The 26868-nt window shown below is 38.3% G+C and overlaps 1 protein-coding gene across 1 annotated transcript in view; it reads right to left on the minus strand.

The window, feature by feature from the left end:
* Positions 1–26868, minus strand: part of LOC128706073 (myotubularin-related protein 9-like) — a 178002-nt gene that overhangs the window by 138578 nt on the left and 12556 nt on the right. Inside the window, exon 2 of the mRNA XM_070093314.1 lies at positions 15599–15750. Coding sequence (XP_069949415.1) covers positions 15599–15745 — 147 coding nt within the window. The 5' untranslated portion in view covers positions 15746–15750. The remainder of the gene's footprint in view (positions 1–15598; positions 15751–26868) is intronic.

A 26868-nucleotide genomic window follows, 5' to 3' on the forward strand; every position in this document is an offset into this window, starting at 1 on the left:
TTTTCTAGCAGATGCGATTGATACAATGTTATGGTCCTTGAAGGTGAGATCCTCCGACATAATCACTCCTAGGTCTTTGACGTTGGTGTTTCGCTCTATTTTGTGGCCAGAATTTGTTTTGTACTCTGATGAAGATTTAATTTCCTCATGTTTACCATATCTGAGTAATTGAAATTTCTCATCGTTGAACTTCATATTGTTTTCTGCAGCCCACTGAAAGATTTGGTTGATGTCCGCCTGGAGCCTTGCAGTGTCTGCAATGGAAGACACTGTCATGCAGATTCGGGTGTCATCTGCAAAGGAAGACACGGTGCTGTGGCTGACATCCTTGTCTATGTCGGATATGAGGATGAGGAACAAGATGGGAGCTAGTACTGTGCCTTGTGGGACAGAGCTTGTCACCGTAGCTGCCTCGGACTTTACTCTGTTGACGACTACTCTCTGTGTTCTGTTAGTGAGGAAATTATAGATCCATCGACCGACTTTTCCTGTTATTCCTTTAGCGCGCATTTTGTGCGCTATTACGCCATGGTCACACTTGTCGAAGGCTTTTGCAAAGTCTGTATATATTACATCTGCATTCTTTTTATCTTCTAGTGCATTTAGGACCTTGTCGTAGTGATCCAGTAGTTGAGACAGACAGGAGCGACCTGTTCTAAACCCATGTTGCCCTGGGTTGTGTAACTGATGGGTTTCTAGATGGGTGGTGATCTTGCTTCTTAGGACCCTTTCAAAGATTTTTATGATATGGGATGTTAGTGCTATTGGTCTGTAGTTCTTTGCTGTTGCTTTACTGCCCCCTTTGTGGAGTGGGGCTATGTCTGTTGTTTTTAGTAACTGAGGGACGACCCCCGTGTCCATGCTCCCTCTCCATAGGATGGAAAAGGCTCGTGATAGGGGCTTCTTGCAGTTCTTGATGAACACAGAGTTCCATGAGTCTGGCCCTGGGGCAGAGTGCATGGGCATGTCATTTATCGCCTGTTCGAAGTCATTTGGCATCAGGATAACATCGGATAGGCTTGTGTTAGTCAAATTTTGTGGCTCTCTCATAAAAAATTCATTTTGGTCTTCGACTCTCAGTCTGGTTAGCGGCTTGCTAAAAACTGAGTCATATTGGGACTTGAGTAGCTCACTCATTTCCTTGCTGTCATCTGTGTAGGACCCATCTTGTTTAAGTAGGGGCCCAATACTGGACGTTGTTCTCGATTTTGATTTGGCATAGGAGAAGAAATACTTTGGGTTTCTTTCGATTTCATTTATGGCTTTTAGTTCTTCCCGCGATTCCTGACTCCTAAAGGATTCTTTTAGCTTAAGTTCGATGCTTGCTATTTCTCTGACCAGTGTCTCCCTGCGCATTTCAGATATATTGACCTCTTTTAGCCGCTCTGTTATTCTTTTCCGTCGCCTGTAAAGGGAGCGCCTGTCTCTTTCTATTTTACATCTACTCCTCCTTTTTCTTAGAGGAATAAGCCTTGTGCATACATCGAGTGCCACCGAGTTAATCTGTTCTAGGCATAAGTTTGGGTCTGTGTTGCTTAGTATATCTTCCCAGCTTATATCGGTTAGGACTTGGTTTACTTGGTCCCACTTTATGTTTTTGTTATTGAAGTTGAATTTGGTGAATGCTCCCTCATGACTAGTCTCATTTTGTCGGTCTGGGGCTCCATGCATACATGTCTGAACCTCAATTATGTTGTGATCTGAGTATATTGTTTTTGATATGGTGACATTTCTTATCAGATCATCATTGTTAGTGAAGATGAGGTCTAGTGTATTCTCCAGTCTTGTAGGCTCTATTATTTGCTGGTTTAAATTGAATTTTGTGCAGAGATTTAAAAGCTCGTGTGAGTGTGAGTTTTCATCAGAGCTGCCTCCTGGTGTTATTTCTGCAACAATATTATTTGCTATATTCCTCCATTTTAGGTGCCTTAAGTTGAAATCCCCCAGGAGCAAGATGTTGGGTGCAGGAGCTGGAAGATTTTCCAGACAGTGGTCAATTTTTAACAGCTGTTCCTGGAATTGCTGGGATGTTGCATCCGGAGGCTTGTAGACTACCACAATGACTAGGTTTTGGTTCTCGACCTTTACTGCTAAAACTTCCACTACGTCATTTGAGGCATTAAGCAGTTCTGTGCAAACAAGTGACTCTGCAATGTACAGGCCAACCCCCCCCTTTTGCCTGCTCACTCTGTCACATCTGTATAGGTTGTAACCTGGGATCCATACTTCGTTGTCCAAGTGATCCTTTATGTGGGTCTCAGTGAAAGCCGCGAACATTGCCTTTGCCTCTGCAAGCAGTCCACGGATGAAAGGTATTTTGTTGTTTGTAGCTGGCTTTAGACCCTGTATATTTGCAAAGAAGAATGTTATCGGACTGGTGGTATTGTTGGTACTGGGGGGGGATTTTTTTTCCGGCATTAGTATCTGTATCTGTTGGTTTGGAGTGGAGGCCATCGACTGTGGTTCCACTCCAGGAATGACTGGAGTACGACATCTGACCCAGTAGCACAAGCTAGTCAGGTCCAACTCACACCCACCCACACCCACTCATGCATTTATCTAACCTATTTTTACTTTCCTCTTAAAATGTGAGTGTTAATATGACATGACATCAGTGAATCACTGGTGTTTGCCACGCTATTTGCTCTAGCTGGCGCTAAATTGCACTGGTGCTCCCACAAGTGCCAAGTGGTCCCCGATTTTTTTCATAGTGCACACTGAGTGCACAGACTCATTCTTTCATGTCTAGGCGAATCAGACCCATTGCGCCAAATTTGAAGGAATGAAAAATAAAACGTTGATCTACATTTGGAGCCCGCTACATGTGAACGTAGATCTACGTGTGGACAGTTTAAGGGTTAAAGAAACAAAGCTCTCTGGAGAGATATTTAGTACCACAGGTGTGCAGTGACTCTCAAGCTGGTCCTAGTGGCATTAAAAAACATGGAAGTAACCCTGGAAAAGGACTTGGTACCTAAAGTCTTTATGGAAAGGGATTCCCCTTCCAAACAGTAATTTCTCTATCCTCTCCCCTCCTCCTGTCTTCCATACACTAAGAAGAGTCTTCAATAAAGGTAAGTGCCATATTATTATTGTTTTATTCTTCATGTCTCATTGTTTTCAGTGTATGTAAATCTATATTAATGTAAAAAAAAATTTTTTTTAACCCTTTCAGGGTCCATGCCGTAGATCTACGGCTTTACATTGAGGGCCCAAACCGTATATCTAAGCCATGAGCTCAGCTCACTCTGATAAGCTGTGAGCGGTAAATTTGGACCTAGATATGAGAGAATACATCTATGTGGTATGTGTGCATCATATAAAACAAATCCTGCAGCACACAGTGCATAATGAGAGAAAAGAAACTGAGACCGTAATTTTCGAATAAAACAGCAACTCTGCAGTGTTTTTCACATGTTTTTTATAGTTGCATCTGCGATTTCTTGATCTCATTTGATAGAATTAAAAATCAAAATGGAATTAATTTGTTACGCCTGAAAACATAACTAATGAACAGAGGAGATGTTAGTTTAGTGCCAGGAATGCCTGCATTGTTTATTCTGGACCCTATTTTGAAATTGGAATATTTTGAACTTTTCACTAAATTGGCCAAATTACCAATTTCCAATCATTTTATTTTGTAGTTGAAACAGTTGAGTTGGTGATTTCTTGTGCTCAATCGATAGAATAGAAGTAATACTAGTGAAATAGCTAAGAATTTGGTCGACTGGAAAAAGGTAATTGGCCTAAAATGGGAGTCAAAGTCGGCAAAATCAACGATGCGTAAATCTCGCTGACACATCAAAATTCGCGAGAGCATAATTTAGTCAATTTTCCATCAAATTTCATACTTTTTGTTTTATTACCTTCAGAAAAAGATTCTCTACCATTTCACAAGAAAAAATGACAAAATTATTTTTTGAAAATTCTTGGACACTGGTGTGCACTTTGAAATTTGGCCTCAGGACCCTGAAAGGGTTAATACTTTTGGGTGTCTGGAATGGATTAATTGGATTTACATTATTTCTTATGGGGAAAATGGTTTCGCAAATCGTAAATTTCACCATTAGTCAGGCTCTCTGCAACGAATTACAGTAGACCCTCGACCAACGATGGCATCGTCTAACGTTAAATCTGAATAGCGATACATTTTAACGCAAAAATTTTGCCTCGACTAGCACTAAAAAACTCGACCAACACGATTCGTTCCGTCTGAGACGCGTCCACTTGTGGCCAGTGTTTACAAGCCAGCCAGCCACCGCGGTCCCATCCAAACATACAATCGGAACATTTCATATAATCACAGCGTTTTTAGTGATTGCACCTGCAAAATAAGTCCCCATGGGTCCCAAGAAAGCTTCTAGTGCCAGCCCTACAGCAAAAAGGGTGACAATTACTATGGATATGAAGAAAGAGATCATTGCTAAGTATGAAAGTGGAGTGTGTGTCTCTGAGCTGGCCAGGTTGTACACAAAACCCCAATCAACCATCGCTACTATTGTGGCCAAGAAAACGGCAATCAAGGAAGTTGTTCTTGCCAAAGGTGCAACTATGTTTTCGAAACTGAGATCGCAAGTGATAGAAGATGTTGAGAGACTGTTATTGGTGTGGATAAACGAAAAACAGATAGCAGGAGATAGCATCTCTCAAGCGATCATATGCGAAAAGGCTAGAAAGTTACATGAGGATTTAATTAGAAAAATGCCTGCAACTAGTGGTGATGTGAATGAATTTAAGGCCAGCAAAGGTTGGTTTGAGAGACTTAAGAATCATAGTGGCATACATAGTGTGATAAGGCATGGTGAGGCTGCCAGTTTTGGACCAAAAAGCAGCTGAAAAATATGTGCAGGAATTCAAGGAGTACATAGACAGTGAAGAATTGAAACCTGAACAAGTGTTTAATTGTGACACTGACAATGTTGTGAAACACTTTAGGAATGTCATAAAGGAACAGGAGGTACAGGTCTCTATGGACAGATATGTTGTGTGACAGAAGTCCAGTGACTCTCAAGCTGGTCCTAGTGGCATTAAAAGAAGAAGGGAAGTAACTCCGGAAAAGGACTTGACACCCCAAGTCCTAATGGAAGGGGATTCCCCTTCTAAACACTAACACCATCCACAGTCTCCCCACCTCCCATCCCATCAATCATCACCAGATCTTCAATAAAGGTAAGTGTCATGTAATTGTACATGTCTTCTTCAGTTTGTGTGTATTAAAACTAATATTTCATGTGGTAAAATTTTTTTTTTTAATACTTTTGGGTGTCTTGTACGGATTAATTTGATTTCCATTATTTCTTATGGGGAAAATTAACTCGACTAACGATAATTTCGATTAACGATGAGCTCTCAGGAACGGATTAATATCGTTGGTCGAGGGTCCACTGTAATTACGAAAATCGAGGGTCCACTGTATGTTTATTAAATTGTAAGTTATTTTATTTGGGTGTGTTTTACTTCCCCCTTTGAACTATGTATTTAGGGTCCACTGATCAGAGATTAGTTAAATAGTACATTGATATGTTTTTTCTAGAGAGAGTCAAGCCCCTGATAAGGTGCCTACTGCTCAATTTTCAAGCCAACCTACCCTAAGAGCCAGTACTTATCCGGACCACTATCTAGTTATAGCTATCCTGTATTATTTCCCACTGGGTTTCTCCTGCTGTAACCCAAATTCTGTCTCTCCCCCTTAGCCTATGACTTTAGCTACTTTTATCTCTTCCACTGTTTAAGAGAACAGAGTACTACCTCCTTCTCTCTCAAATTCTAGTTATTTCTCCATTTTTTTTTTGTTTCCCATATCCTTATCTTTTTGTTCACTCTGAGTCTCTACCTGAGGGAACAGACAATATAGCATTGTCTGGTGCTCAGTTGACCCTAGGGTGAGAGCTGTTTTTGATCGAGTATGTCTGATGTGTACTAAGGAGAGAACCAGCTCTTAAGTGTCAAAGATGTGAAAATGTCCAACAACCCAGGTGTGACTTTACATAAAACAGCTGCTTGGTCATCAACATGGGCCTAAAAATTCTGGCAGTGAGCTATGGGAGTTGGATGAAAACTAGATAGTAATCTGAAAGAGTTTGCAAATTCCTGCTTATAATGCAGGACTGATTAGCAGTCCAGAAAAAGAAAACAATTTCTTGACTATAAAGGATGTGGCAGAGCCAAGTGTCAAGACCAAGGAGATAACAACTGACATATTTGATAATTAATTTGTAATGTACAGTACTAAAAGACTGAAAATATGATTACACTAATATAAGCCAGACTGACTTATCCTATTTCATACATTATGACATTACACACAAACCTTACATTATTCATGTCATTACAAATTAAAACATTTTGACTACCCACATTAATTTAAGAAAATACAATAAAAATAATCATGAGGATTCAGAATTGAAGTGCTAGGAAATACACAAAATCCTTTACTGAAGAGAAAACTCCTTCCTTATTCTGTATACACCTGTATTCAAAAGGAGACCTAAACTAATGTTGCTGAAGTTTAACCCTTTCAGGGTCCGTCCCGTAGATCTACGGCTTTATGGTGAGTGTCCAAACCGTAGATCTACGCCATGAGCTCAGCTCACTCTGATAAACTGTGAGTGGTACATTTGGGCCTAGATATGAGAGAATACATCTATGTGGTATGTGTGCACCACATAAAACAGATCCTGCAGCACACTGTGTATAATGAGAGAAAAAACTGAAATCATGATTTTTCGATTAAAACAGCAACTTTGCAGTGTTTTTTCGTATGTTTTTTATAGTTGTATTTGCGATTTCTTGGTCTCATTTGATAGAATGGAAGACATATTACAGAAATAGAGATGATTTTGATTGGTTTTAGCACTGGAAATGGCTTGAAACTGAGCTCAAAGTAGCGGAAATGTTAAATTTTTGCCGATATTCAAGAGTAAACAAACGACCTCACACGTCTAATATACGTCAGCTGGTGGGTCTAATATACATTCACAAATATGGTGATGATATTTATACAATTATTACAGTATTGCATAACAGTAAATCTTCTATTTTTTGGTGTGAATAAAAATTCATTATGTGAATAAAAAATCAAAATGGAATTTATTTGTAAAGCCTCAAAACATAACTAATGAACAGAGGAAATGTTAGTTTAGTGCCAGGAATGCCTACATTGTTTATTCTGGACCCTATTTTGAAACTGGAATATTTTGAACTTTGTGTTAAATTGGCCAAATTAACAATTTCCGATCACTTTATTTTGTAGTTGAAACAGTTGACTTGGCGATTTCTTGTGCTCAATCGATAGAATAGAAGTAATACTAGTGAAATAGCTAAGAATTTGGTTGATTGGAATAATGTAATTGGCCTAAAATGGGAGTCAAAGTCGGCAAAATCGCCGATTCGTAAATATCGCTGACACATCAAAATTCGCGAGAGCATAATTTCGTCAATTTTCCACCAAATTTCGTACTTTTTGTTTTATTACCTTCACAAAAAGATTCTCTACGATTTCATAAGAAAAAACAACAAATTTTTTTTTTGAAAATTCTTGGACACTGGTGCGTGACTCCAGATTTGGGCCTTGGACCCTGAAAGGGTTAAGTACATACACTACACACAATTCCCTCATCTTTATTCATATCACACATGAACAACTAAGTTACCTATTTGTTTGATAACAGGATTATGTCTTTCTCCATGGCTATTTAACCCTTTGACTGTTTTGGTTGTATATATACGTCTTACGAGGTACCGTGTTTGACGTATATATACTCATAAATTCTAACGGCTTCATATCAAGCAGGAGAAAGCTGGTAGGCCCACATGTGAGAGAATGGGTCTGTGTGGTCAGTGTGCACCATATAAAAAAAAATCCTGCAGCACGCAATGCATAATGAGAAAAAAAAACTCCGACCATTCTTTTTAATTAAAATGCCGACTTTGTGGTCTATTTTCCTATAGCATTTATGGTTGTATTCTCATTTTCTTGGTCTCATTTGATAGAGTGAAAAACATATTATAGAAATTGAGGTGATTTTGATTGGTTTTACTTTAAAAAGAACCTTGAAAAGGAGCTCAAAGTAGGGGAAATGTTTGATTTATTTATTTATTTATTTATTTATTTATTTATTTCCAATTTGTGCACACATACAGAGGTACAAAAAAAATACAGATATGAGCAGTATGCCAAAGCCACTTATACTATGCATAGCATTACGGGCTGGCTTAAAATTAACTTAAGATTAACTAAGCAATGATTATTATTATTATTATAATCAAAAAGAAGCGCTAAGCCACAAGGACTATACAGCGCTGCTACTAAGCAATGATGAAATCAGTGATAAAACATTAATGTAAACAGATAACTATAAAGCACAAGTGAGTATTACAAAGACAGGTCATATGGTTGCATTCAGTTAGGTAGTGATTCTGTTAGGTAGTGTATTTAAAAAATAATAAAGTTAGATTGGGTTTTAGGTTTAACATTTATGTGATATAATTGTGAGAAACATTTAAGATATACAATTTATAATGTTCAGTTATTCAGTATTTATTTGGTTTTGGGTGAGTAAGTAATCTTTGAGAAGAGACTTGAATTTATAAACAGGTAGTGTTTCTTTTATATTTACAGGTAATGAATTCCAGATTTTAGGGCCTTTTATGTGCATTGAGTTTTTGCATAGTGTGAGATGGACACGAGGAACATCAAAGAGTGATCTGTGCCTTGTGTTATGGTCATGTGTTCTGTTGAGGTTGGCAAGGAGATGTTTGAGGGGAGGGTTAATATCAGAGTTAAGTGTTCTATGTATGTAATAGGTGCAGTAATAAGTATGGATGTTTTGTATGGTGAGTAGGTTTAGTGTATTGAATATTGGTGGAGTGTGCTGCCTGTAGTGAGAATTTGTTATCATTCTAACTGCAGCCTTTTGTTGGGTAATTAGTGGTCTGAGATGGTTAATTGTTGTTGAGCCCCATGCACAAATTCCATAGGTGAGATAGGGGTAAATAAGAGAGTGATATAGGGCCAGGAGGGCTGACTGTGGAACATAGTACCGTATCTTCGATAGTATGCCTACAGTCTTGGAAATTTTCTTAGAAATTTGATGTATATGTGTATGAAATTTGAGTCTATTATCAAGGTGGATTCCTAAGAATTTTCCCTCTGTTAGTTTTGTGATAGGTGATCCATTTATCATTATGTTAAGAGGGACATCTGTAGCTCTGTTACCAAACTGAATGAAGTAGGTTTTGTCAATGTTTAGTGTAAGTTTGTTAGTCCTCATCCAGGTAGATATTTTCTGTAATTCGGTATTTACAGTATTGGCTAGCGTGACTGGGCTCGGGTGAGAGAAGACGTATGTAGTGTCATCTGCAAATAGTGTGGGTTTGAGTAATTGCGAAGCATTTGGAAGGTCATTTATGTATAGGAGAAAGAGAAGAGGGCCAAGGACACTTCCCTGTGGGACACCAACTGTAATTGGTTGTGCAGAAGAGTTTGCCCCATTTGCGTACACATATTGGCTTCTGTTGCTGAGGTAAGACTTGAGGTAGTTGAGGGAGTGCCCTCTTATACCATAGTGGGACAATTTTACGTGGAGCAAGTCATGGTCAACTGTATCAAAAGCTTTACGTAAGTCAATGAAGATCCCCAGTGGGACTTCTTTTTTCTCTATTGCAGTGTATATATGTTCTAGCATGTGTATAATAGCATCATTAGTATTTTTATTAGGCCTGAATCCAAATTGGCAGGGGTTGAGTATGTTTTGGGAGATAAGGTAGGAGTAGATTCGTTTATGAATTAATTTTTCGAAGATTTTTGAGAGAGGGTGTAAGTTGGATATTGGCCTATAGTTATTCAACTCTGTTTGGTCTCCTCCTTTGTGGATCGGGGTGACCCTTGCTATTTTGAGTACTGTAGGGAAGGTGGAGGATTCAATGGATTTGTTAAAGAGTGTTGCAATGATTGGTGATAGCACTTGTGACACTTTTTTGTATATAAGGGGTGGTAAGGTATTTAAATCTCCTGCCTTGTTTTTTAGTGCGTTGATAATAAGGGAGACTTCGTATGGGTTAGTCGGAGCTAGGAACAGTGTGTTCGGGTAGTTGCCGGTGAGGTAGTCATTTGGTGGGGTATCTGAGCTTGGGATTTTATTGGCAAGGTTTTGTCCTATAGTGGAGAAGAAATCATTGAGTCTGTTTGCTGTTTCTGTTGGTGGGAGTTGGGGTTCATCTGTTTTTGCTAATTTTATTTCGCTATTTCGTGATATCTTTTTTGTTCCCAGAATTTCTGATAGGGTTTTCCAGGTCTTTTTTATATCACCTCGTAAGTTGGATAATCTGTTCTCATAATACAATTTTTTTGCCCTTCTTATCAGGCTGGTTAGGATTGACGAGTAACGTTTTGTTTGGTCTCTGGTTATGTGACCCATTCTGTACTGTTTTTCATATTGGTGTTTTGTATTTATGGATTTGAGAATGCTGGGTGTTAGCCAGGGACTGTTCAGTCTCTTTGCTGTCATCTGTTTAGTTTTTTTAGGGCAGTGCTTGTTATAGAGGTATTGGGTTTTTTTTAGAAAATTATTAATACATTCGTCAATATCTGTATAGGTTTCTAGCTCAGTGTGCCAATCAATGTTTGCTATTGCTGTTGTGAAGTTATTAATGGCTGCCTCATTGTGAAGTCTGAAGGTGACTTTAGTAGTGTCTTGGGGTAGTTTACCAAGAGTTGTTATGAGGAAAGTAGGGTAGTGGTCTGTGGTATTATCTGTAATTATGCCTGATTTTAAAGGGGATATGGTGTTGGTCCAGATGTGGTCAAGTAGGGAAACACTAGTCTCTGTAACTCTTGTAGGTTTTGTTACTGTTGGTAGTAACATACAGTTACTCATTGTGTTTGTGAATTCAGTAACGTGTGGGTCCTGGTCTTGCAGGAGATTTATATTGAAGTCACCTGAGAGTAGTAAGTGATCTTTGTTCATGCGTGCATCAGTTATCATACTTCCTAGATTTTGACTAAATTGGCTAATGTTTGACTGTGGAACTCTGTAGATGTTTATCAATGTGAGAGGTTTTTGTAGGTACTTTGATTTGAATTTAGCTATTATATATTCCCCATGTTCATCCCTTGTGCAAGTATTAGTGATACATTCTAGTTGGTCTGAGTAGTATATGGCTGTGCCACCCCCTTGTTGATCTGGCCTACAGTTGTGTATGGCTGTGTAACCAGGAATGGCATAGACATCTGTACTATCAGGCTTTAGCCAGGTTTCAGTTAGTGTAATGATGGACATATTGGCATGTAAGGAATTTAGTAATGCTATGAGGTCATCGTAATGCTTGCTTAAAGATCTGATATTGTAGTTAAATATAGTTATGTTGTTGTTGGCACTGAGAAGTGCCTTTGATTGTTCTGCAGTGTAGTAATTACAGTTACTGTTTGATTCATTTAAGTCATTAAATAAGAGGTTGGTATCAGGATCAATGCTTGTAATCATAAGATTTGTAGTGAATCTATAGTTTGAATTAAGTATAAAACAAAGTAAATAGTCTTAAGCTAAAAAATAGCACCTGGATTATTTAACAAATGTAAAATAATGAGCTAAGGGACTAATACAAATAAAGTGATGATCAAATAGTGGAGCTTGGGAATATGATAGTAGGTAGTACTATAAAGGTAATTTTTTAAAGTTAGAATTATAGTATAAAATTATAATATAAAAGGGACTAATATAGGTTGTGGTGACCAATAAAGTGGTAATCAAAAAAAAAGAGCTTTGGAATATAATGGCAAAATTGTGAACTTATTCTACTTTAGCACCTAAGAATAGCACCTTGATTATTTTAACAATTGTGAATATATAAACTAGGATAGTTATATAAAGCTAAAATAAAGGAGAAAATATATAAGGGACTAAAATTAAGTAATGGTAAGCAAAGTTAAATGGACAGATGGTAGGAATTATAATATAAACTTATAATATAAAAATACAATTTGAAATGGTACTTGCAATTGCACTAGAGTCTGGTATAGGTTGTTGACAAGATCAAGATTATACCTAGATTTAAATTGACAAAATAAAATTCACAATTAAAGTACCAAAAGAATAATAGTAAAAAAAAATAACAATGGTAATGTCTTGATTATAATATGATAGTAAGAGGGTAGACAGGTACACAGGTACAAGGGATAATATAAAGGTTGGGGTTGAATATAAAAACTTGAAAATTTGGCTACAAAATGTTATGAGAAGTATAAAATAATGTTTAATGTACAAAATTAAAATTGACTGGTAGTAAATATGGTGTTTAATAAAATTTTAGTAAGTAATAATGATTACAAAAAAGTGAAAAAGTAATGTTTATTTCATTCAATATTGCACTGGTAGTTATACTTGAGGTTATATGGCAGTACAAGGTAATTAAGAGTAATCTAGGATAGTAAATGTGGTATTAAAACAGGTAAAGGTAATTAGACAAGTAATGGTTATTAAATGTCAAAAATGTTAAGAGTAAATTGAAATTTTAGTAAAAAATGATATTTATTAATTTTAGTAAGTAATATCAATTGATAGTATTTAAAAAAAATATGAGGTAGTAATATGGACAGAGAAAGTATCAATTCAGCTAATGTTTAAGCGAACAATAGTAAATAACAAAATCACATAAGGTGACTTATGCTTACTAGTAAAATCACAAAATGAGGTAGTTGATTATTTAATTACTAATACTGAGAACAACAACAACAGTTTGTACAATGGTGTGTGAACTATATTGTGAACAATAATATGTGAGCAAATGCAAGACATACACTAGAAGCATTATTAGATGTACTAGTCATTATATTTTGTTGTTGCAGGCTATTTCTATGTTCAATAAAGCCTAGACATTGTTTACAATGAAATTTGATTCTACTACACTACGTAAGATTGGTATCCCTGAGAAATCGTGATAGATCATTCTCGTTCGTGATTGTGTACAGTTGACCTACATTTGTTTTCCTAACTAGAATTTTCCCATCCCGTGTGAAGCATTGGTGTATTGTGTCATTATTCTCTCGCTTAAGTTTTCTGACTCTATACAGGAGGTTTTGACGTTTTTTGGTAAGACACTCGTTTATATATACCTCTTTCTTTACTTTAATAGATGCAATAATTAAGTCTTTTTTTCTGTCATGTGAGTGGAATCTAAGCATAACACTTTTTCTACCATGGGATCCTAGTAACCTGGCTTCTTTTATTTCTGACTCTGGTACAATAACACTTGTTTGGTCCTTTATGATCTGCAGAGTAATTTCTTTACTGTTTGTTTGGTTCATATCACTGGGAAAAAGTGGACTGTTAACTATTACTGCGCCCGATAGTTTATCTTGTTCAGTTTTATCTTCTTGGAGAGCAAAGTAGTCACTGAACTGGTTATCTAAGTTGCTCTTCCATTCTTTTACTGCTTCTTCAACCTTTGTATTAAGAGATATTATTTGTTGGGTATGGCTATCTATGACTGTCTGGATGGTCTTGTCACAGTTAGTCGTTCCTAGTGTTGAAAACTTTTGTTCAAGACTGAGGATTTTGTTTTCGAGTTGTGTCATCCTGGTGTCTTGTTTTGCTAGCGTCTCTCGAAGATTCATATTTTCAATAACTAAGTTGGAGATGCATGACTTTAGGGTATCTGGATCGTTGGTCATACCTGAGAGACTACTTGGTAGGTTGAATCCGGGGAAGAGAGGGGAGGATGGGCTGGTGGCAGCCATGTTTGTTGTTATTGTTGTGGTGTGGCCTTGAGTGGTGGTGAGTGGGGTGGTTGCTGGGCCGGCGTCCTCCTGACTACACTTGTTGAATAGTTGATTTTTCGGTGTTTTCTTACTGGCCTTGGTGCTGTTTCCTCTTAGATTGCGCCTCATAATACTACAGGAATTGTTGTAGTTAAGAAGAAGTTGTAGTATACAAAGCTTAGGGTTACGTTGTTCGGCTGGCAGCGGGGTGTTGCTTACGGTTAGTTTGCAGTCTTCCTTTGATCTCTATTTTTTCGATTTGTAGGTTTCACTGTTGGTAATCTTTGGTCATTCTGGGTGCTACGTTGGGTAGTGCAGTTTTGCTTGTAACTAGGTCATCATAGGAGCATTGGTAGCTCTGGTAGTTGGAGAAAAGTACGGAGCTTGGAAGTCGCTGCTGCCGCTGCCGCTGCCTAGATTATGAGTTTGGTCGACTGGAACAATGGAATTAGTCAAAACTAGGGCTCAAAGTGGGCGAAATCGCCAATTTGTAAATATCGACGAGGTAGCTAACTTTGCGAGAGTGTAATTCTGTCAGTTTTCCATCAAATTTTGTTTTTTTGGTGTCATTACAATCAGGGAAAGATTCTCTCATTTCACAAGAAAAAATATATATATACTTTTTTTAAAATTTTGCAACACCAGGAGACACCTCAGGATTGGGGGCTGCGACAGTCAAGGGGTTAAATAAAGAACCTAGTAAGAGCTTTCTGAGCAAAATTTGAATTAAAACAGATTAACCCCTTGACTGTCGAGGCCCCAAACCCTGAGGTGTCTCCTGGTGTCGCAAAATTAAAAAAAAAAAAAAAAAATCTTATGAAATGATAGAATCTTTTCCTGATTGTAATGACACCAAAAGAACGAAATTTGATGGAAAACTGATGGAATTACGCTCTCGCGAAGTTAGCGACCTCAGCGATATTTACGAATCGGCGATTTCACCCACTTTGAGCCCTATTTTCGGCTAATTCCATTGTTCCAGTCGACCAAACTCAGAGCTATTTCTTTAGAATTCCATTTTTCTATCGATTGAGTACAAGAAACTACCCATTTATCAATTTCAACTACCCAATAATGTGGTCAGAAATTTGCAATTTGGCCAATTTCACGAAAATTAAAAAATATGACAATTTCAAAATAGGGTCCAGAATGAACAATGCAGGTATTCCTGGCTCTAAAATAACATTTTCTTTGCTCATCAGTCATGTCTCCAGGCCCTCTGATATTACTCTTGCTTTCTATTTTGAATTTTTATTCAAACAAAAAATAGAAGATTAACTTTTATGTAGACTACTGCAATATTGTAATAATTGTATAAATAATGTCAACCCATTCATGACTGCATATTAGAATGGCTACTTGGACATTTATTGGAAAATGACATCATTTGTTTACTTTTGAACATCGGCAAAAATCAAACATTTCCCCTACTTTGAGCTTCATTTCAAGGTCCTTTTCATAGTAAAACCAATCAAAATCACCTCTATTTCTATAAAACGTTTCCCATTCTATCAAATGAGATCAAGAAAACGAGAATACAACCATAAATATTATACAAAAATAGACCACAAAGTCGGCATTATGCACTGTGTGCTGCAGGATTTTTTTATAAGGTGCACACTGACCACACAGACCCATTCTCTCACATGTGGGCCTACCAGCTTTCTCCTGCTTGATTTGAAGCCGCTAGAATTTGTGAGTACGTATATATACGTCAAAAACAGTGGCTCGTAAAACGTATATATACAACCAAAACAGTCAAAGGGTTAATGAAACCATGGCTCCTAAGATTAATTATAAATACTTATTTCATCAATAATGATAGAGGAATATATACTGTACCCAAAGCTCCTCATGTTCCTCAGCACGTGCTGATGCAATGAGATGGTGTCCAGTGATGCAGAGTGTGCCATCAAGTACAGGATGATGTGGTCTGTGCAACATGACACGGTCGCAGCGTGATATACGGATCAGTTCTGCAAATTCCATCTTTTCTGAAATGAGAAACAAAATTACAGACTTAACCATTTCAGGGTTTCGGACATACTAGCACGGCTTGAGCACCAGGGTTTTTGACGTACTAGTACGCCTAAATTCTAGCGCCCTCAAATCTAGTGAGAGAAAGCAGGTATGCCTACATATGAAAGAATGGGTCTATGAGGTCAGTGTGCACAGTAAAAAAAACATCCTGCAGCACACAGTACGTAATGAGAAAAAAAAAACTTTGACTATGTTGTGATGAATGGTTTTGGTTTAGAAAACCGACAGTTGAAGAATTGAAACACTTATGCAACACATGGGAATCTTTATTGAAGAAACGTTTTGCCACATAGTGGCTTCATCAGTCCAATACAAAGTAGAAATGGGTAAGGAGAGGAGAAGTTTGAGGTAATCAGCCACAAGCCACTGTGTGGCGAAACGTTTCTTCAATAAAGATTCCCATGTGTTGCATAAGTGTCTCAATTCTTCAACTTGTCGGTTTTCTAAACCAAAACCATTCGTCACATCTGTCAGACACTGCAACATCATGGAATCTTGGTACAAAGACTTCAACACTTGCCCAACCTTTGGACGATGACCTACTTACAACTTCGGCAGGTCCCACTGTGATCCCGCCTCCTGCTTTGACTCATCTGACTGCAGTATATAAGCCACCTCTCTGGCCCTATGCTACACTTCCTACAAGAGTGATGGACTGAACACATCGATTCCAGGTTGAGGGACTGATTACCTCAAATTCTCTCCTTACCCATTTCTACTTTGTGAAGAAAGTTAAGACATTTGTGCAACATCTGGTTATCTTTAATGTAGATGTTTCGCCATCCAGTGGCTTTATCAGTACAGATTCTTGGACATAATTAGGAAACAGAAGAACTATATACAAAAGATGAGGTAATCAGTCCCTCAGCCTTGGAGGTGGTGTTTACAGCACGATGGTTGTAGAGATTCTGAAGCACAGGTAAGGAGACTGGCGTTTATAAAGGCGTCAGTGAATAGGGACGTGTAGCAGACAAGGGCATAGTCACTGGTAGGCGGGATTCCAGATGTTGCACGAGTGTCTTAACTTTCATCTTGTCGGCATTGCATACCTGTCTTGCACATTTCTACTTTGTATTGGACTGATGAAGCCACTGTGTGGCGAAACGTTTCTTCAATAAAGATTCCCATGTGTTGCATAAGTGTCTCAATTCTTCAATTTGACCATGTTTTTGGATTAAAACAGCGACATTGCACTGTATTTTCATATGGTATTTATTTTTGTGTTCTAGTTTTCCTGGTCTCATTTTATAGAATGGAAGACATATTAAAGAAATTGAGATGATTTTGACTGGTTTTACAATGAAAAGTACCTTGAAATTGAGCTCAAAGTAGCAGAAATGTTTGATTTTTACCAAAGTTCAAAAGTAAACAAATCATGCTAAGCGTCCAATACGTGTCAACTGGTGAGTCTAATATTCTTTCACAAGTGCGCCGATATTATTTATAACATTTCTACACTAATGCTGTAGTCTGCATAGCAGTAAATCTTCTATTTTTTGTGAGAATAAAAATTCAAAGTGGAAAGCAAAAGAATGTAAGAGGGGCATGGGGACGTGACTAATGAACAGAGGAAATGTTATTTTAGTGCTAGGAATGTCTTTCTTGTTTATTCTGGAACCTATTTGGAAACTGGCATCTTTTGAAATTTGTGTAAAATTGGCAAAATTGTTAAATTCTGACCACTGTATTGGATACAGCGGTCCCTCAATTATCGTCCTTAATCCGTTCCTGGAAGTGGGACTATTATCGAAATAGATGATTTTCGAATCAATTTTCCCCATAAGAAATAATGTAAATCCAATTAATTCGTTCCAGACACCCAGAAGTATCAACAACAATTTTTATTTTTCCTAAAAGATAGATTTACATGCACAAAAGAATGAACATTCAACATGACAGTTACTTTTATTGAAGGCTGTTGATGAATGGAAGACAGGGAGGAGAGAGGGAAGAGAGGTTATTGTTTGGAAGGGAAATCCCCCTCCATAAGGACTCTAGGTCACTTCAGGGGTCATTTCCAACATAAGAACATAAGAAAGGAGGATCACTGCAGCAGGCCTGTTGGCCCATACTCGGCAGGTCCTTTACAATCCATCCCACTAACAAAACATTTGCCCAACCCAATTTTCAATGCTCTCCAAGAAATAAGGTCTGATAACTCTATCCACTCATTTGCAAGTCCCACTCAAATCCAACCCCTCTCACTCATATATTTATCCAACCTAAATTTGAAGCTACCTAAAGTCCTAGCCTCAATAACCCAACTAGGTAGACTGTTCCACTCATCAACTACCCTATTTCCAAACCAATACTTTCCTATGTCTAATTTAAATCCATTACTGCGGGATCTCTCTTGGAGAGATATCCTCAAGACGTTATTAATATCCCCTTTATTAATACCTATCTTCCACTTATACACCTCGATCATGTCTCCCCTCATTCTTCGTCTAACAAGTGAATGTAATTTAAGAGTCTTCAATCTTTCTTCATAAGGAAGATTTCTAATGCTATGTATTAACTTGGTCATTCTACGCTGAATGTTTTCTAACAAATTTATGTCCATTCTGTAATATGGAGACCCGAACTGAGCTGCATAATCTAGGTGAGGCCTTACTAATGATGTATAAAGCAGCAGTATAACCTCTGGACTTCTGTTGCTTACACCTCTTGATATATATCCCAATAATCTATTTGCCCTATTACGTACGCTTAGGCACTGCTGTCTTGGTTTAAGGTTAATGCTCACCATAACCCCCAAGTCCTTTTCACAATCTGTATGGCTAAGTTCTACATTATTTAACTTATAAGTGCTAGGGTTATGGACACTCCCGAGCTTCAGAACCTTGCATTTATCTACATTGAACTGCATCTGCCACTTTACTGACCAGGCATTGAGTTTGTCTAAATCCTCCTTAAGTTCCCTGATATCTACGTTTGAATCAATTATCCTACCTATCTTTGTGTCATCGGCGAATTTGCTCATTTCACTAGTAATTCCTTCATCAAGATCATTGATATATATTATAAACAACAACGGACCCAAGACTGATCCCTGTGGTACGCCACTTGTTACTGATCCCCCATGACTCGATCCACGAGAGCACTTTTCCCCCAATTCCATGAGCTGCCAATTTTTTAGCAGTCTTTGGTGCAGAACTCTATCAAAAGCCTTACTAAAATCTAAGTAAATAATATCAAATTCTTTATCGTGATCAATAGCCTCAAAAGCTTTACTGAAGAAAGTTAATAAATTAGTTAGACAAGAACGGCCTCTCGTGAATCCATGCTGAGTATCATTAATCAAGTTATGCTTATCGAGATGGCTTCTTATAATCTCAGCTATAATTGACTCGAGTAATTTGCCTACAATTGAGGTCAGGCTTATTGGGCGGTAATTTGACGGTAACGACTTGTCCCCTGCTTTAAAAATAGGAATTACATTAGCCATCTTCCACATATCAGACGCTACACCTGTTTGAAGAGATAAATTAAAAATATTAGTTAATGGTTCACAGAGTTCAGTGGTCAAGTGCGGTCATACCGCTAAGCTCTTGGGAGTTAGCGTGGGCTGTTACCCATACCATGGCTTGTTGTAGTGTTTTAGAATCCAAGGTTCATGTGTTGAAGAAGGAGATTCTACTTCTTCAGGAGGAAAACAGGAAGCTGAAGCTTCGCATAGATGAGTTTGGGAGCGAGTGTGAGAAGAATTTAGCTGGTAAGGTAGGAATGGTCACCAGCAGTGATAGTGGCAGCCGCTTTAAGTGGCAAGCGGTTCACAGTTCAGGAAGAAGGAAGATGAGGAGAGTTCATAGAGACAATGTGAAGGTAGGAAATCGATTCTCTGTTCTCCAAGACGAGTGTACTTCAGTGGTTAGTGAGGTTGAAGGTACCACTGATTCCCCTGCTAATCAAGGTAAGAATATTTTAATAGTAGGCGATTCTCACGTAAGATATATGAACCGTGCATTTTGTAACAGAGACAGAAAGGTCAGACAGAGAGCGTGTCTTCCTGGAGCTTGTGTTGGCGACATAGTCAGCAGGTTGGATAACATTATGGCAGGTAATGGGAACAAGCCCATTATCTGTCTTAGTGCTGGGGATAATAACATTGGGATGGGTAGGAGAGAGGAGCTGCTGGATAAGTACAGGTCAGCCATAGAAGTAGTTAGGTCTAAGGGAGGGATCCCAGTCATATGCAGCATCTTGCCTAGAAAGGGAGTGGGCAATGAATGGATGTCTAGGGAAATTGGTATAAATCGCTGGCTAGACAGGTACTGCAAGGAACTTGGAATCCCATTCACTGATAACTGGGACCTTTTCTTTGGCAAACGTGATATGTATGCAAGGGATGGGGTTCATCTCTCTGAGGATGGAGTGGTTGCATTAGCCAATTCAACTGAGAGGGTAATTGATAACTTGTCTAAGAATTTAAACTGATAGATTATAGAGGTACGGGTGTTTGTGGGAAACAATCAGGCTGCAGCATTAGGGTTAAAAACAGCAGTTATTATTGGGATACCTCAGGGATATGTTTAAAAGACAATATTCAAAATAAAGTTGCTAGTAATGGTAAATCAACTGATCAACAAACAAAGAGAGATAGTAGAGGGCAACGAGTGACTAGCTCCCTTAAGGTTTACTATACAAATAGTAGGAGTCTAAGAAATAAGATAGATGAGCTAAAATTACTTGCAAGTGTAGGTAATATAGATATTATTGGTATAACAGAGACCTGGTTCAACCTGAAAGATAGAGAAATGCCTTCTGAATGCAACATACAGGGTTATAAACTATTCCACACTGATAGGGTCAACAGGAAAGGTGGTGGTGTGGCGATGTATGTCAGAGAAAATTTAAATTGTTGTCTTAGACATGATATAAGATTAGAAACATCGAACACAGAATCGGTTTGGCTTCAGTTTCTCGGGGGTCGTGACAAATTAGTTTTGGGTGTGATTTATAGGCCCCCAAACCTTGATAGGGAGTGCAATAAGCTGTTATGGGACGAAATTCATAAGGCATCTAGATATGAAAATGTTGTGATAATGGGAGATTTTAACTTTAGACAAATTGATTGGAACAATATGACAGGAAATCTTGAGTCTAGTGACTTTCTTGATATGGTTCAGGATTGCTTTTTAGAACAGGTTGTGACAGAACCAACTAGAGGAAACAGTCTGCTTGACTTGGTTCTTACCAACAAAGATTCACTAATTAATAATCTTGAGGCTAATGATGAGCTTGGGGAAAGTGATCACAAATCACTTAGTTTCAATATATCATGGAATTACCCAGATAGCTGCAATCAAATCTCTGTCCCAGATTTTCGCTTGGCTGACTTCATGGGACTGAAAAATTACATGGGTGGGCTAAATTGGGATGTCCCGACTATGGGTCAGGTAGGTGATCTTGGCTGCCAATATGACATTTTTCAGAGCATAATTCTAGCTGCCCAGACAACTTTTGCTCCGAGTAGAGAAATTAGATTCCACAAAAATGATCCCAAATGGATGAACAATAGATTAAAACATCTCATTGGTCAAAAGAGAGGCATATATAGGCGCATCAAAAGAGGGGATGGGCAGTTAAGAAATCAATATATTCAATTAAAGAGAGAAATAAAAAAAGAAATAAGAAAAGCAAAAAGAGATTATGAGGCTAAGGTCGCAAGGGATTCAAAGACTAACCCAAAAGGGTTCTTTCAGGTATACAGAAGTAAGATTAGGGACAAGATTGGCCCACTTAAGAGTAACTCTGGTCAGATCACTGACAGTGATAAGGATATGTGTGAAATTCTAAATACCTACTTCCTCTCAGTTTTCACCCAGGAAAATATTAGCAATATTCCTGAAATAATAGATTACGTAGAACAGGATGATAATAAACTATGTACGATTGCGGTAACTAGTGACATGGTCCTCAGACAAACAGAGAAACTAAAACCTAACAAGGGTGTTAAAGGAATGTAAAGAGGAACTTAGCATACCTTTGGCTAATCTTTTTAACATATCACTACAAACTGGCATAGTGCCTGATAAGTGGAAAATGGCAAATGTAATACCTATTTACAAGGCAGGTGACAGGTCCTTGGCTTCGAACTATAGACCAATAAGCCTTACCTCCATAGTGGGAAAATTTATGGAATCAATAATTGCAGAAGCAATTCGTAGCCATCTTGACAGGCACAGATTGATTAATGATTCTCAACACGGTTTTACAAAGGGGCGTTCCTGTCTTACGAATTTACTAACTTTTTTCACTAAGGTGTTTGAGGAGGTAGATCATGGTAATGAATATGATATTGTATATATGGACTTCAGTAAGGCTTTCGATAGAGTTCCACACCAGAGGCTATTGAGGAAACTAAGGGCAAACAGAATAGGAGGAGAAATTTTTTCCTGGGTAGAGGCATGGCTGACAAATAGACAGCAGAGAGTCTGCATAAATGGGGAAAAATCAGAATGGGGGCACGTCACAAGCGGTGTTCCTCAGGGGTCAGTGTTGGGCCCGTTGTTGTTCACAATTTACATAAACGACATAGATGAAAAAATAAATAGCGACATAAGCAAATTTGCTGATGACACCAAAATAGGCCGTCCAATTCATTCTAATGAGGACATTATAGCACTCTAGCATGATTTGAATAGACTGATGCAATGGTCGGAGAAGTGGCAGATGCAGTTTAATACTGACAAATGCAAAGTTCTAAATGTTGGACAGTTAAATAACCATGCCACATATAAACTAAATAATGTAGATCTTAATACTACTGATTGCAAAAAGGATTTAGGAGTTCTGGTTAGCAGTAACCTAAAACCAAGACAACAGTGCATTAGTGTTCGCAATAAAGCTAACAGAATTCTTGGCTTCATATCTAGAAGTATAAATAATAGAAGTCCTCAGGTTGTTCTTCAACTCTATACATGTATATCCTTGGTTAGGCCTCATTTAGACTATGCTGCTCAGTTCTGGTCACCGTATTACAGAATGGATATAAATGCTCTAGAAAATGTACAAAGGAGGATGACAAAGATGATCCCATGTACCAGAAATCTTCCCTATGAGGATAGACTGAAGGCCCTGAATCTGCACTCTCTCGAAGGGCGTAGAATTAGGGGGGATATGATCGAGGTGTATAAATGGAAAACAGGAATAAATAAAGGGGATGTAAATAGTGTGCTGAAAATTTCCAGCCAAGACAGGACTCGCAGTAATGGTTTCAAGTTGGAAAAATTAAGATTCAGGAAGGTTATAGGAAAGCACTGGTTTGATAATAGAGTCGTGGATGAGTGGAACGAGCTCCCGAGTACAGTTATTGAGGCTAAAACGTTGTGTAGTTTTAAAAATAGGTTAGATAAATACATGAGTGGGTGTGGGTGGGTGTGAGTTGGACCTGACTAGCTTGTGCTGCTGGGTCTGGTACAGTGCTCCATCCTTGAGTGGGGATGACCAGACTGGGTGGGTCATTGGGATAATCCGGGGGGGTGGGTCATTGGTCTAATCTGGAGGGGCGGGGCATGGACCTGCTCTACACGGGTCAGTAGGCCTGTTGCAGTGTTCCTTCTTTCTTATGTTCTTAAGAACCCTTGAGAAAATCTCATCAGGACCCGGCGACTTATTTTGCTTCAGTCTGTCTATCTACTTCACAACCATTTCACTAGTGACTGTGATGTTACATAATTTATCTTCTTCAGTGTCTTCCTGTGTAAAAACCGAGAGAAAATAATTATTTAAAATCGAGAGCATTTCATTCTCTTTGTCAGTAAGATGCCCATAGTTATTTTTAAGTGGACCTATCTTATCTCTAACTTTTGTTCTATAGACCTGGAAAAAACTTTTTTGGGTTAGTTTTCGAATCCCTAGCAACTTTAACCCTTTCAGGGTCCGTCCCGTAGATCTACAGCTTTACGTTCAGGGTCCAAACCGTAGATCTACGTCATGAGCTCAGCTCACTCTGATAAACTGTGAGTGGTAAATTTGGGCCTAGATATGAGAGAATACATCTATGTGGTATGTGTGCACCACATAAAACAAATCCTGCAGCACACTGTGTATAATGAGAGAAAAAAAACTGAGACCATGATTTTCGATTAAAACAGCGACTTTGCAGTGTTTTTTCGTATGTTTTTATAGTTGTATTTGTGATTTCTTGGTCTCATTTGATAGAATGGAAGACATATTACAGAAATAGAGATAATTTTGATTGGTGTTAGCACTGGAAATGGCTTGAAATTGAGCTCAAATTGGCGGAAATGTTAAATTTTTGCCGATGTTCAAGAGTAAACAAACGACCTCACACGTCTAATACAAGCGAGCTGGTGGGTCTAATATACATTCACAAATGTGGTGATGATATTTATACAATTATTACAATATTGCATAACAGTAAATCTTCTATTTTTTGGTGTGAATAAAAATTCATTATGTGAATAAAAAATCAAAATGGAATTTATTTGTAAAGCCTCAAAACATAACTAATGAACAGAGGAAATGTTAGTTTAGTGCCAGGAATACCTACATTGTTTATTCTGGACCCTATTTTGAAATTGGAATATTTTGAACTTTGTGTTAAATTTGCCAAATTACCAATTTCCAGTCACTTTATTTTGTAGTTGAAACAGTTGACTTGGCGATTTCTTGTGCTCAATCGATAGAATAGAAGTAATACTAGTGAAATAGCTGAGAATTTGGTCGACTGGAATAATGTAATTGGCCTAAAATGGGAGTCAAAGTCGGCAAAATCGCCGATTCGTAAATATCGCTGACACATCAAAATTCACGAGAGCATAATTTCGTCAATTTTCCATCAAATTTCGTACTTTTTGTTTTATTACATTCACAAAAAGATTCTCTACCATTTCATAAGAAAAAATAAAAAATTTTTTTTTTGAAAATTCTTGGACACTGGGGCACCACTTCAGATTTTGGCCTTGGACCCTGAAAGGGTTAATTTCATAGTCCCTTTTAGCTTTTCTTATCCCCTTTTTAATGTCACTCTTAATGTCAATATACTGATTCATAAGATGACTCTCACCTCATTTGATATGCCTATAAATTCCCTTCTTATGTCCTAGTAGATATTTCAGCCTATTATTCATCCATTTTGGGTCATTTCTATTTGATCTAATTTCTTTATATGGGGTAAACGTTCTTTGAGCAGCATGTATTGTGTTCAGAAAACTGTCATACTGATAGCTCTCTTTGTTACCCCAGTCAACAGATGATAAGTGTTCTCTAAGCCCATCGTAATCTGCTAAGCGAAAATCTGGGACTGTTACTGAGTTATCTCCACTATCATACTTCCATTCAATGCTAAATGTAATTGATTTGTGGTCGCTAGCACCCAGTTCCTTTGAAATTTCTAAATTATTAACAAGGGATTACTTGTTTGCCAGAACTAAGTCAAGCAGGTTATTTTCCTTTGTAGGTTCTGTCGCAACCTGCTTCAAAAAACAATCCTGAACTACTTCTAAGAAGCCGTATGATTCTAAATTCCCAGTCAAGAAATTCCAATCAATATGACTAAAGTTAAAGTCTCCTAGAATTACTACATTATCGTGCCTTGTGGCCTTAACAATTTCCTCCCACAGTAGTCTCCCTTGGTCCCTATCTAAATTTGGGGGACGGTATAACACACCTAAAATCAATTTTTCATGCCCCTCTGAAAATTCTATCCAGACTCCGTATGTGTTACTTCAGACTTTATACCCGTTTTTATGCAACAGTTCAAGCGATCTCAGGCATACAATGCCACTCCTCCCCCCTTCCTGATACTTCCATCTACTTGGAACAATTTAAAACCCTGAATGTGACATTCCGCAGCCATGTCCCGACTTTTTGAATTAAACCACGTCTCAGTTATAGCAAATACATCAATGTTACCTGCACTAGCAACTGATCTCAATTCGTCCATCTTATTCCTAGCACTACGGCTATTAGCATAATATACATTGAAAGACTCTCCTTTCCCTTTATCATTCCTGCTCATTTCTATTTTTCTACTAAACCTATTACTGTCCTTATCACCTAGTGTCACTGGCTTTTCAGTATCTACCTCGTTCTGCTTATTACTAGTTCCCCTAGAACTCATAATATTACTACACTGGGACTTCACTGTTTTCCTGCCAAAACCCATACCACTAACTATTCCTAGTTTAAAGTCCTAACAGCTTCCTCCACTGCAGTTGCCTGTGCGTCAACCCCAGACCTAGATAAGTGAACCCCATCCCTGGCATATGTCATTTCTGTCATAGAAGAGGTCCCAGTTGTCAATGAATGTTACCGCATTTTCCTTACAGTATTTGTCCAGCCAGCAATTGACACCAATTGCCCTGGACAACCATTCATTTCCAACTCCTCTCCTTGGCAAAATACCACATATGACAGGGTTCCCACCCTTCCTCCTAATTACTTCTATTGCTGACCTATACCTGCTAATAAGGTCCTCACTCCTACGTCTGCCAACATCATTGCCTCCAGCACTGAGACAGATAATAGGATTGCTCCCATTACCTCTCATGATGTCATCCAGACGGCTAACAATATCCTCCATCCCAGCCCCAAGAAAGCAAACCCTCTGTCTCCTACTCCTGTCCTTCAAGCAGAACACCCTATCCATGTACCTAACTTGGCTATCCCCAACAACAACATTCTTACCTTCCTTGGTGTTGTTCGTCGTGACGTTCCCAGTAGTCAGCTCACATTCGTCGGGTAGTCCTGAGAAAGCATTAGATGTTTCCACAACAGATTCCACAGCAGTCTCTTTCTTCTTTATTGTTTCTACCTTTCCATTCGTCTTCTTGATTGTCAACTTTGTTCCATGCTGTCCAGCCACTGACCAGTTTCCCTTCTTGACCTGAGGACTCAAAACAGGAGGACTACTACGAATCTTCTTGTTTTCCTCGGTCAGTCGCCGAATCTCCATCTTCGCCATCCTCAATTCTTCCTTAAGCTGCTGGTAAAGTTGCTCGATGGAGGGCATCTTGGTTCAGTCCGTAGAGAGCACACTCGACACGTCCTCACTGAGCTAAGTACAAGTCACCTCTGAGCTAAGTACAGGTCACCTCTGAGCT

This window comes from Cherax quadricarinatus, chromosome 3 (genome assembly GCF_038502225.1).
Source record: "Cherax quadricarinatus isolate ZL_2023a chromosome 3, ASM3850222v1, whole genome shotgun sequence".
Taxonomy (NCBI): Eukaryota; Metazoa; Arthropoda; class Malacostraca; order Decapoda; family Parastacidae; genus Cherax; species Cherax quadricarinatus.